The 13,540-nt window shown below is 33.5% G+C and overlaps 1 protein-coding gene across 2 annotated transcripts in view; it reads left to right on the top strand.

Moving 5' to 3' along the window:
* Positions 1-12,996, top strand: part of LOC141461609 (optomotor-blind protein-like) — a 306,166-nt gene extending 293,170 nt beyond the window's left edge. For both annotated transcript variants that reach the window (XM_074142770.1, XM_074142769.1), the window contains one exon: positions 1,949-12,996. In XM_074142770.1, coding sequence (XP_073998871.1) covers positions 1,949-2,538 — 590 coding nt within the window. In that variant the 3' untranslated portion in view covers positions 2,539-12,996. The remainder of the gene's footprint in view (positions 1-1,948) is intronic.
* The last annotated feature ends 544 nt before the right edge of the window (positions 12,997-13,540 follow it).

Genomic DNA, 13,540 nt, shown 5'->3' on the forward strand with positions numbered 1-13,540 from the left:
CCGAGCTGCAAGAAAAACGCACACGATTGGCCCACAAAAAAGTCCTTTTCCATCACGAAAACGCACCAGCTCACACCTCAGCAGTTGTGGTCGCAAAATTAATGGAAATAGGGTTCCAACTCGTTTCACATCCCCCCTATTCTCCAGTCTTGGCTCCCTCGGACTACTATTTGTTTCCTAATATGAAGAAATGGCTGGCGGGAAAAAGATTTTATTCAAACGAGGAGGTAATTGCAGAAACGAATGGCTATTTTTCAGACTTGGACAAATCCTATTATTCGGAAGGGATCAACAAACTAGAGCAGCGTTGGACGAAGTGTATAAGCCTAAAAGGAGACTATGTTGAAAAATAAAAAAGGTTTACCCCAAAATATTAAGTAGTTTTTATTTTTGCACGGACTTTTCAAACGACCCTCGTATTTTTTAAAAAACCTGTTGTAAAACAACAAAACGGAATTTTAAAAATAAATAAATAGATTTTATTTTTATTTTGTCTTGTTATTCAAAATTACAATTTATCAAAATTTATTTTATCTTTGAAAAAAAGAATTATTACCAATTTCAGCATTATTTTTATATTTACTTTGGTCAAGCTTTCGTCCCAGGAACTGTAACATCTTCAGAGCTCATACTGATTATTTGAACAAATTACAGCTAGCATAGTAAACCCGTTACCTTCAAAGGATAGCTATTGATTGTTTCTTTGATTGCCACTGTTTGGATATTGCAAACAACAGTGAGCTCCAGTTTGGCAAGAGCACGGTTCGCCTAGAACGATTTTAATTGAAAAGTTCACCAACATGAAAAATTTTTCTTTCTCCTTATTATTTGGGTCAAAATTAACCAAAATCCATTGAAAACCAAATCGGTACACATTGCAGATTTTTTTTTTTTAATTTTTCAGGTCAAAAACCGGCTTTTTTTTGCATTGTTAAGCCTAATGAATGGAAAAACAATACAGTTTTTTTTGCAAAACCAATGCATGCATTTTGAAGCTGAAGGAATTTCCGACTGAAAAATTATTTTGGCTGTTTTAATCCAAAAAGTTTCATTAAAATGAATTTGAATTGAAAAATTTCACTTTTTCCAGTTATAAATATTGTATTTTGCAGGAATTTTTCTCATTTTTGAAAAGTCCCATTCCCTTCCACAAAAAAAACGATGATTTATTTGTTAAGTAAGCTTTGAAATGCGAGAAAACCTTGTTTTTGCCTTATTTTGCTCAAAAATGTCTTTTTTATTGATTTTAAATGTCGAAATTTCATTTTTATCATTTATAAAATACATCAATCTGTCGGAAATTCCCTCAGCTTCAAAATGCATGCATTGGTTTTGCAAAAAACTGTACTGCTTTTCCATTTATTAGACTTAACAATGCAAAAAAAAAGCCGTTTTTCCCGTTTTTTGACCTGAAAAATTGAAAAAAAAAATCCGCAACGTAAACCGATTTGGTTTTCAGTGGATTTTGATTAGTTTTGACCCAAATAATAAGGAGAAAGAAAAATTTTTCATGTTGGTGAACTTTTCAATTAAAATCGTTCTAGGCGAACCGTGAGAGACTATACGGGGAAATGGACTAGCCACTTTTTGCAGGGATCTTGGCATCTTTGAGGGTATCGCAAGCCTAGGAATCACCCTTAACTTTTAGGGTCAGCCTAGATAGTTGTGGACTATTTGGGTTTAGCCGAACCTACAGATGAACTCGAGAGTTTCACCATCTTACACTTATAATACTTACGCAAATGCAGTCTCTGGCAACTAACCCACAAATTGTACATTCGCACATTCACTTACACCATCGCCATGGTGGGTTTGGATTGCATAGAGTAGTTAATTGGTTGATCAAGAAGATTGTTTGGCATGCTGGTTTGATGTGTCCCACTTTGATGATGTGTATAAGTTACCTACCAAATGTAATTCTGTAATTTGAGTATTTTCTGATTCACAGGAAGGCAGCATGGAAGCGACTACCCAGCGCCGAACATCTCTGTAGGTCCTCCCATACACCCAGCACCACACTTGCTGCCGTATCTGCTGCCGTACAGCCCTGCCGGGCTCTATCACGGAGCTAGCGCCCATCCGGTACTGGCGCCAGGACCTCCACTTGGTTCGCTCTTCTCTTCACACCACGGCGTCACGCCTAGTCTACTGTTTAACGCCCAGTTAGCGCTGGCCTCCCAGGCTCATCCAGCGTTCTTCGGACAGGCGGCCGCGGCAGCAGCCTATACCACCGGTCTATCTTCTCCACACGCACATTCAATTTCGCATTCCCTCAAGACGCACCGGTTTTCACCGTACACTTTACCACCGCCATCCTTGGTGGGCGGCTCGCCAGTGGGCTCTGCCTTCGAAACTGTGACGCCCGGCAGCGGCGCATGTTCACCCAAACCTCCTACTCCTCCACCTACCACACCATCGCCGCCAAAATCTCATGAAAACTCCACGGCTTCAGAACTGAAGAGCATAGAGAAGATGGTTAATGGTCTGGAAGTGAAAACACCGGATCTGTTGAGCCACGTCAAACTGGAGGACAAATGAGCCATGGGTGTCGTGTAGGCCTTGTAAATAGAGAGGCGCTTTGTACAAATATCACGCGCTCGGCCTACCCGCCAAAAGCAAATTTCAATGCAAAAAACAAAAAATTTGAAAATTTTCTGATACTTTCAGAAGTAAGTGCTAACTTAATATTTAAAAAAAACTGCTGAAAACCCGTACAGGAAAAGGTTGAAACCGCAAACATCTGGACACCGCCTTCCTAACATATCTTGAGTAATTACACAGTCGGAGAAACTCCGAATTGTAGAGCTCCGTAATTATCATTAGTACTTTTGTAGACGCACCTGGTGGGCAACCAATCTTAGTAGAGTTTCATTTCGTACCGTATTTACTTCATGCACTCGCTTATTTCAACTCCCAGAATTCTTGTTTTCATAATGACTTCAGTGTTTTCAGAAGTAGATGCAGCTGGTGCAGATCGATTTATTATTGTCCCTAAAATATTCTTTCAAACGCCGAATATATTCAATATTCACTTCATTGTTTTCGCCCTTCCCACTAATTTTATAGATTTTTCAAAAAAAAAAAACAAATTGAATTTTTTTTTTGCATACTTTGAAATAGATAAACCTTTTACTCTAAATCTCTTCGATACATGTTAATATTAACACATTGCCGACCCGCACGAGTTGCAACTGAATATAGTTGAATCACTGTCTAAATCTTCCAAATTACTCTCTGAATCGCTTGAAATTATTCTACGAGTAGAACTATTTCCTGGTTTGATAATGGATATCAAAATTGTCTTCTGAACATTCTGATGCCAGTATCAAAATGAAATTCATTAAAAGCATCTTCAATTTCCTGGGACATTTTATTAAGGTCATTTATTGTATTACAAAATAGATATGGAGTTGTTGTGCTCAATACAAAAATTGTAGATGACTATGCTATCAGCTGTAATCCAATATGGCGTGTATTACTTTGAAAATTTCACGAACCGTTTATCAGCATTATTTTTAGCAATGTCTCATCTCCTAATTCTTTTACTCTCTATTATTTAAAGAATATATTGATAATATATAGCGATTAACGAAGAGAAGCGAGCATCAAAATATATAAGTACTTAATATACTTAAAACCATGTACGATATTCAGTACTCCATTGCATTGTATTGTCAAACGAGGAGATTTCCTCTATAGGTCGTGCACTGACATTTTACAAAACGGAGAGATTTCCCCGATCGGTCGGCAATGTGTTAAATGAATGATTTACGTTAGTAAAGAAAGACTGGACCTCATAAACATAGCCCAAAATCTCTGACTTGCAGGAAATAATGATTCAATAAGGAATAATTTTCATTTCATTCCACATTAACTCGAATTTTTTACTCAAAGTAAAACTATTGCAGACTAAGCAGCGATACGCATGTCCAAAGTAGAATAAAGACAAAGAAATTGGCATTAGGTTTTTTTCTCGTTCAAAATAACCACGTATTCACTAGAGTGTCTTTAACATTTCCGAAAGAGTCGAAGGTTAGCGTTTCCCATTTTTTTTTTTTTTTTACCACAAACCCTTTGAACAATGTATGTCTTAGGAAGTGGATGGTATGTATTTGAGCTAAGACTGTACAAAGACTATGCTATACCATTGATTGGCCAAGGCGCTATGCAAGGTTGGTTTCGTAAGCCGCCATTAGGATTTTCCTTTTTCTTTTTTTTTTTTTAAAGGCGCGTCAAGATCTAAGGTTATTGGCGCCCGGAGCTTTTTTCTAGTGCACTGGCTGGCCTCCGGACAGGGTTCTCTCGTCGTTACAGGCAATACAGTCCATTACCGGGACAGTGAGCTGTAAGAAGCTCCTAGAAAGTGAAAATCTAAAGGGCCAGCAGCTGTTTTTGAACCCGGGATCTCTGCGTTAGAATCCAATATGCTAACCGCATAGCTAATCATTAGGAACTTAATAATTTGCTTTTCTTAATCCAAAACAATTGAACTGCTAAACTACCAAAGCGTCATTCAAAAAAATTCAAAAAAAACTATTCTAAACAAAATTCTCCCAAAATTACCAGCAGTTTCTTTTTTAAAAAAAAGTTACCACTTATTTGTGAAAAAAACTAAGAGACGATAACATAATCTCTTTCCTGGTCTGTAATCTACTTAGAGAAAAATATTTAATTTGTCTTAACCTTTCAACAGAGTATTAGCTACAAAGATTTTGGAGGACATTTTTTTCCTTAATTAGAAAAATTAAATACATAAAAACAGAAACACTAAGTGAACAACAGACCAGCGCAGATACATTTTGATGACGTAATTTTATTTGGTGTTGACTAATTGTGATAAGGCCACTCTCATCCCTTAATTCGAGTTTGCCTTAACAACTTTTGCTGATATTGCGGCATGTCTATGTTGTAGTATTAGGAAATTTAATTTTGCCCCAAATGTAAGTAATAAAATACCATTTTGGTGATACACAAAATGAATAGATTAAAAATAATAATAATTGTATAGAAATGAATTCCAAGTGAGTGGCTTATATTAAGTAAATTTTAGCATTATTTACGTTTAATAAATATTTTTTTTGTATAGTGCAATGATTTAGTATTTAAAAAAAAGAAAAATACTTGCAATTTTCAGTGAAATAGGTTTTTACCTAAAAAAATAAATGTAAAAAAAAATAAGATTTTTAAAATGAAACTTCCAAATGAAAGTGTAGAAATCCGTAGTTAATATAATTAACAAACAAACTAATTGACAAAAATACTCTTTATTTAAATAAATTTTTGGATTTTCCTTTTACACCATGTAGACATGCCAGAATGTTACCCGTGGAAGTAACGACAATAACTCTCTCAAAACTTTAATTTTTCTTTCTTCTTAGTCAGCCCTTTGTCTTCTACCTTCTCTCCTTGTCACCAATTCAGGTAAGGTTATTCTTTTGGTAGTGAAGCACACGTGATCAAAACGCTGGGGTGTAGATCTAGCACCATATATCTGTTAAATTATTGTTTCTATTATATAGCCAATAGCTAGCTGTCTTGCTACCCAGCAATTACTGGAAATTAAAAAGTTATAACTTCCCTAAAATAACATTGGCTATGGTCCTCTTCTTTGCAGAGCTTTCAGTTCAACTGAATCCTTTAGATTTTTGAGTCTTTACAATCTAGAGTGAATCAACAGTCAACAATCTTGTGAGCCCTGCAAAAAAAACTTGAGATATTTCTCGTTTATTTATCTATGAAATTCAATCTGTGCTCCTCATAGAACTAGCTCCTTCTTCTTTATCCTTAACAGGATAAAGGCGTGTCCTTACAGGACAAGGGAAAGCAAAAAGTGGGAACTATACCTAAAAGTAAAATCAAATCATTCTCTTCCCATAAATAGGTCAGTGAACTCCATTATCGTTACTGCAATACCAGGATCTGCTCGAAACCCTACCTATCTGCTTAACTGAAACCAAATAGATTAATGAGCAAGGCTAACTTCTGTACTTGAAGGCCCCAGAATACTTGCATACCCACAAATCATCCCAATAAATACTTGCATTCCGCTACAACTTAACTAGCCCAATTGTACTAGTTATTCCAGATCCATTTCAAAACTTAACCGTATCATCCTTCTTTCCTCTTCGGCGTTACAGTCCTAAAAGGATCAGGGACTTCTCGACCTCCACTGAGCTCTATCAAGAGCCTTCAATCTCTACCTTCGCACACCCATTTTCCTCAAATCCCCTTCGACGTCATGAAGCCATCTCAGTCTTGGCTCTACCTCTTCTTCTGACGCCTCCGGGGCCTTCTATATAATAAAAGTTTAGGGATTCTGTTATCCACCATCTTCTCCACATGTCCTAACAAACTCAATCTTCCTTTTTTAATGCATGCAACGATGTCTGCTTCTCCATAAAGAGTTTGCATTCCAAGTTGGTGTGGATTCTCCATCATTCTCGCTCGTTTACAGGTCCAACTTTGGACAAAAACCTTGCGTGTTCTTCTACATCTTCCTCGGCGCTACAGACCTGAAAGGACCAGGGTCTTCTCAATCAAGGCTCTCCACTGATGTCTATCAAGGGCCTTCAATCTCTATCTTCGCTCACCCATTTTTCTTAAATCTCCTACGACGTCATCAAGCCATCTCAGTCTTGGCTCTACCTCTTCTTCTGACGCCTCCGGGGCCTTCCATATAAAAGGCGTTTAGGGATTCTGTTATCCACCATCCTCTTCACATGTCCTAACAAACTCAATCTTCCTTTTTTAATGCATGCAACGATGTCTGCTTCTCCATAAAGAGTTTGCATTCCAAGTTGGTGTGGATTCTCCATCATTCTCGCTCGTTTACAGGTCCAACTTTGGACAAAAACCTTGCGTGTTCTTCTACATCTTCCTCGGCGCTACAGACCTGAAAGGACCAGGGCCTTCTCAATCAAGGCTCTCCATTGAACTCTATCAAGAGCCTTCAATCTCTATCTTCGCACACCCATTTTCTCTTGAATCTCTTTCGACGTCATCAAGCCATCTCAGTCTTGGCTCTACCTCACCTTTTGATGCCTCCGGGCCTTCCCGGACGTTTAGGGATTCTGTTATCCACCATTCTCTCCACATGTCCTAACCAACTTAATCTTCCTTTTTAAATGCATGCAACGATGTCTGCTTCACCATAAAGAGTTTTGCAGTTCCAAGTTGGTGCGGATTCTCCATCTTCCTCGCTCGTTCACAGGACCATATATCTTCCTCAATACTTTCCTGTCCCATACTCTTAAGACTACCTTGCTCTCTCTTGGATCAAAACCCACCATTCGCTTCCATAAAGCACCAACCGGTCTTATTAGGTTTTTCGCGTTTCGCCAAATGAAGTAACAGAACTGACTGTGCCAAACTCCAACAAGGCTGGCAGCAGCATTTTTTTCCCTTAAAGTCCCTTTTTACTTTGGCTTGGTAGCCATTAAAAGAAAGTTTTCTGCCCATGTAATATACTCTCAAGAACGGTGCAGCACTTATGAGAAACTCTGTCAACGAATTTATCTATAAATAGCATCATTTTCTTTATTCATTCCTTACTATTTCCATTGTCCCCGCCTAGACTAGGGACGTATCCGCTCTTTACTGTTAATCCTTACCTGGAATTAACTGCATATTTCCAAATAAGTTCATTTATTAGTAATAGAATATTATTTATGAAGGTCATAGAGAGATGTTATTGTTAGTTATTTTCAATAAATAAATATATACATATATATATATTTACTGCATGTTCCTGATAATAAAATAAAATATTTTAAAGGTTTTAAATTAATAACGTACTAAATAAAACTCAAAAATCAGAATGCGGTCTAGCACCACAATACCGCCAAGTACCTGTGCATTTTTAAGAAAAAAGAAAAAATTCAATTAATGTTATCAATTTATATATGTAATGAACAAAATTTTAATAAATTAAGTTACAAACCAATTTATCTTTTAGTCGCAAATTTGCGACTAAATCTTACAATTAAAAAACAAAATGGAAGAAATGTGTATAAAAATATTGGTAAAACAAAAAAAAATTAATTCTACGAACTTTATTCAAAAAAGTTTTTGTCGAGTAAAATAAACGAGTCTAAATACTCACAAAGTGAAAGTAAGTTGTATATGTTGAGGAGTGCGCATCAATTGTGAGCACATCAGTATTTAGTAAAAAAACAAAATCAAGTACGTTTAAGTCCCCCCCTCACCCACCCTCTTTCAGAAACAAGTTCCCCCTCCCACCAATAAAAACACAAAATGAAAAGAAAATATATAAATTAAGTTTATAAATATTATAAATAATTATAAATACATAATTGTGTTTTGTTTTTTGTTATTTTTAAAAATAAAATAAAACTATCACACGTACACAAAAAACACACACATACATTATACCACAACAATTTGCTCTCCAATCACTTTTTTTAAAAAAAAAAAAAATACATTTTTATGTTTACATGGTATATAGTGTATTAAATTTTATATGCAAATTAATTGTAATTAAAGATATTTTAAAGAAAGAAACAGATAACAGTGAGGAGTCGAGAATGAGAATGCTCTCAGTTTTTATCCAGACTATTGAGCAATTCAAAATTTATTATTTACCTTTATATATATATACATAAAATTTATATATGTATATAGCAACTGAACATACTTTATAAATATGGAATTTTTAAATTATTTACTTAGAACAACAATAATTTTAAATAATTTCCCGTTCTGAAATGTTCCATAACAGCGAACTATGGATGAGGAAAAAAGCATTAGTAGTATAATTTGGCGTATTTTGGTGCGAAAGAGAAGGTGCCAAGACCAATCAATGAACTCAAAAACTACATATTTTGGAAATTTGTGGAAATAATGGGGCTTTATTTTATTTTTTTTTTAGTTTAAAGTATCTCAAAGCTTTGCCAAAAATTTTTTCAACTTATTAGATGTGTTTGTGCAACAAAATATAGGAGAATGTTCAGACAAAATCAAATCTTTCTACAACCAAATGGAGACGCGCAATTCCCATATTTTGATTGTTGAGGAAAAATACTTGTTTAGAGTTATTTATTTTTATCGGCTAGTAAACATTTTAAAAACATTTTTCGTTTTACTTTACTCTATTCCCCTATTAAAATGTGGATAGTAGAAAAACAGGCTCGAATAGTTAATTGGTTCCAAAAAAATTACTCGAAATTTTGGAGCAGTCTTTGTTAAGCGCCTGAAGCGGTTTTTTTTTAAAAAAAAGAGAACCACTTGGACAGTCTAACGAGTATTTCATGAATTTCTACAAAAATTATTATTATTTTTTCCTACAATATTCAAATATTCTTTAAAAGAATTCGCCATTAAATTAATAAACCAAAATTATATGTTGAGAAACTGCAAAAAATGAGATATGTGACGAAGTACTGGCGGAAACTACCGAATGCGTCCGAACAGTTGTCAAGCTAATTTAACTCGGCACCTAATGGTTTAACTGCGCTCGTGCTGTGATTGTTCTGTGTTCTATTTTTATTATTTTTTGCTTGCAACTGGTCGCATTGACTGGCCTTAAGAAAAAACTGCAACAAACTAGTCAAATTTTCAAAATATTTAATTGAAAATTAATGAAAAACACAGGTTTTCTTGTTCTCTGAATTTTTGTTTATGTACTTTTCGCCATTTTGGACTCTAAAGATTATTGGGCGATTCTTGTAACAGCAACAGCAACTTCGAATCGATTTTTCTTTTCTCAATATTTCTCGATTTTTCTCAAGAGTGGTTAAGAACCACTCAAAACAAACTTCACACTTACGCAGACAAAGTCAGATACAGTTTACAGACAACGAGCTATGAGGACATCTATGCACTTTTTTTTTTCATTTTTAAGGGCAAATTGCAGGAGCCGTTTTTGAGGTAATTATTGTCGAGTTTGTTAATAGCAATCAAATCTAAATTTTTATAAATCAAATAACAGAATTCCTGCCTACAATTTTATGTTTGTTAATTTTGCGGTCCACATACTCGTAAAAACAGGTAGACCAAATTGTAAATAACTTTATTGTTTTTTGCTTTTTTTTCCTTTCGTCTCAGGAAACTGAAAACAAATATTTCCAATGAAAACTCAAAATTCGTGAAAATTTGAGAAAACCAAAAAAACTTCGAGAACTTCGCACTTCCGTTCATGCTATATTTCATTAAATTCAGTAATTTTAATTAATCATTTCTAGCCTTTGTCTGTATTATATTAACATTTATATCCACCCATAGTTAAGTGATCACTTAGGGTTGAACTATTCTAATGTAGAAACTTACCACGGATTTCTCTAGAGACAGTTAAAGAAATATATCAAATTTGAATTGTCATTTTTGAGTTATGCTGCTCACAAACTGATTTTATTTGAAAAAAAAAAATAGAAAAAAAACACTAAAACGTACTATGCAGTTAAAACTAAAAAACGAAAATCTGTACTATTCGCTTTTTTTAAAATTGTATTGCACAAACTGCTAAGACACTTAAAAAGTTTTTTTTTGACTTACAAAGGTATGTGAGATACTTCAAACTGCACAACTTGCACCTTGGCTTAAAACATCTATCAGAGCTCTTTCCGTGGCTATTTCGAGAATTTTCTATACACTAAAGCCTTAAGTCTTAACAAGCTGGAGTTTAAGATTATGTACTGGATATAATGATCAATTAGTGATGACCAAAGACCATCTTTAGGAACTTTACACGAGCGCTGATCTCATTTTATCCAACAAAAAAAGGAAAATTGTGCTATATGTAAAGCCATTAAATCTCATCTTGTCAGGCCATGATCTTAGACAGGCAATAATAGGAAATTTCAAGATATATCATATTTAAAATGCTATTTCAAGGTTAATAAAAACTTCTACTGCTGTCCCAAAGTAATACCAAAACAAATCTTTCAGCAAAGAAATGATAGCGCTTACTTTCTTGAAAGAGAGTTTAAAAAAAAAAGATTGGCACTTAAATGAAGTAAGCAGAGCATCCAACGAGATAAAAGCAGTCCACAAAGTGACTAAGAACTCACTCTCTTGGCTGAAGAATTGGTGGGCATCCAAAGAGGTTCGAAGTTATCACCAATAAATAACTATTGTTAAACCACAGTTTGCTGAATCTAGTTAAACCATTTTTTTCAAGCACAACTTTATCTCAAAAATGAAAGATAAGTATTTTTGACTTACTAAAATTTCTATAGACAAAAAAAAATATTAAAAAAATAGGTATTTTCGTTCCCAATTTAAAGAATATTTTTCTGTCACAACTAAAAGTGCCGGCAATTTAATAAGAATTAGTTGTTTTTCAATTTCCGCCTGACTCTAACTCTTAAATTTCAATTAATCACAATTACTAACTTGAAATTCTAGAAATTAAATGAATTAAGTCTGCTATTTAATTAATAACGTAGCCCAATTATGGCTAACAATGAAATTTAGTCATACAAATTAAGGGTGAGTGTTGGTCTAGTGGTCAAGAGAGCGGCTTTGTGTGTAGGAGATTGCCAGTTCGAATCCAGCGTATGACTGGTTTTTTATTTGTTCGAAAAAATTGTTTATAGTAAAGTCAGAGCTTCCACTCGCGTCCACTACACCTGTTATCATACAATGTTGTCTAAATATTCAATTATGATTAATTGTTTTATAAGAATCATAGATGATTGACTAAATTTTGACAAACACGGTTAATTGATCTCCTGTCAATTTAACATTTTCAGTATAGCTCAAAAACAGAAAAATTTACGTTGTTAAAAATTTATATTATACAGGTATGTTTTAGGTAGCGCGATGTGGTTTTGTAAGAAGTTTTGGGTTAAAAATTTGAACAACCGAAAATTCCATTTTACCTAAAACAGTTTTTCAGTAATTTTCGTTTTTTGTATTTTTATAGAAAAATGGCATTTTCAATTATCTTTTAATACGGTTTTCTGTTCAGATTAAAAAAAAAATCCAAAAAACTGACATTCTAAAACCTTTTAGACAATTTTTTTTTTTTAAAGGTTTTTTTTGGACAGAAAAATGTATGACTCTAGCACTTACATAATATTATAGAAAATTAAATGGATTTTCTAAAATTTTGAGGTTAAAAGTAAACTGAAAATTAACTAGAAGTGTGAATTTTTGATTTCTTTTTGGTTTTCAAAAGAAGACCTCTCTCGGATTGGTTCAAAATTAATTTTAATAAGAGACACTTCGCTAACAAAATCCCCTCAAAAAAGTTCCTTTATTTAGTAAACCTATGTACGATACGTATAAAATCAAAGTCAAATTTTGTAAAAACTCTTAGTTCAAGGGATGGTAGATAAAAAACAATTTACGCGAGGGTTCACTCAAGATTATTTATTATTATTAATTTATTATTTATTTTTTTGGCGGACAGTTTTTTAGAAATTAATAAATTTAACGTATTCAAGTTTTTCTTTCATTTGAATTATACAAAAATCTCATTATTTTTTTTTGGAAAAAAAAGAGAAAAGCAAATAACAAATTTCCAAAATTAGTTGTGTTCAGTTTTGGTTCACCAAATAAATGCTAAATAGAATCTTGTTTATAATTTCTTTAAAATAAGTACCAAAACACAATGGTTTCTTTCAAATGTACCAATATGATTAGGCCTTATTTGTTTTGTTTTTTTGAGTTGCCTAAGTTTTTAGTTTCCTTTATTTATACCTAGGTGTTAGTGTAGGTTCGCTTGATTGAAACAAAATAAAAAACAAATGTAAATGAAAAATAAACAAAATGTATAAAAAAAAACTTAAAATGATGCAGAGAATAGTGGAAGCCTTAATTGTAATGAAATTTCTTACTTAAATTGAATAAATTGAAGCGCAGGCTGAATTAAAAATGGTACTGTTCAGACGCATCAACGATCCCCCTTTCAGAGTTCTGCTTTGGTGCTGCATTTGTTTAGGCATGTATTGTGTACATTGATTTTTTATTTGTTTACAAAAATATATATACATATATATATTATATCGAATAAATAATAGCTTTAATATAAATACATTTAACGTCTTCTTTATTAATTTATTCATTTTACTACATTTATTTTTAGTTTTTGAAAAGAATTTCTGCTGCAACTGTATGCGACAATTACCAATCAATAGTAGAGTCTAATCTTTACTTTTAATATCTTTAATTATTATTATTATTTTCAATTTCCTCTCGCATTACAGTATGATATAACAGGCAGTGGGCTGTAAAAACTAAGATGGATTAAAAAAATAACTTACAAAAAAAAATACGTATCTATTAATACAACTGATATTAAAAGTGTCCGGTAGGACAGTTGTGTAAGGGTTGATCGTCAAAAACTGCACGAAAAAGCATAACGTTGAAAAACACCGAACTTTGACAATTTTTTTCTCTTTTTCTATAAAAGATAAAATTCCCAAATTTTCTTTAAAATAGAGGGCAAACCCTCCTTTATAACTGTAATTTTTTTTGCAACAACCTAGATCTGATAGATTTTGGGGAAAAAAGTGGCTGAAAATGAGCAAAAACGGCATTTTCAAAAATTGTTCTTGTTCTTCTTCTTGTTGTTGTTGTT

This window comes from Rhodnius prolixus, unplaced genomic scaffold, assembly GCF_049639745.1.
Source record: "Rhodnius prolixus isolate KJV_2025 unplaced genomic scaffold, Rpr scaffold_12, whole genome shotgun sequence".
Taxonomy (NCBI): Eukaryota; Metazoa; Arthropoda; class Insecta; order Hemiptera; family Reduviidae; genus Rhodnius; species Rhodnius prolixus.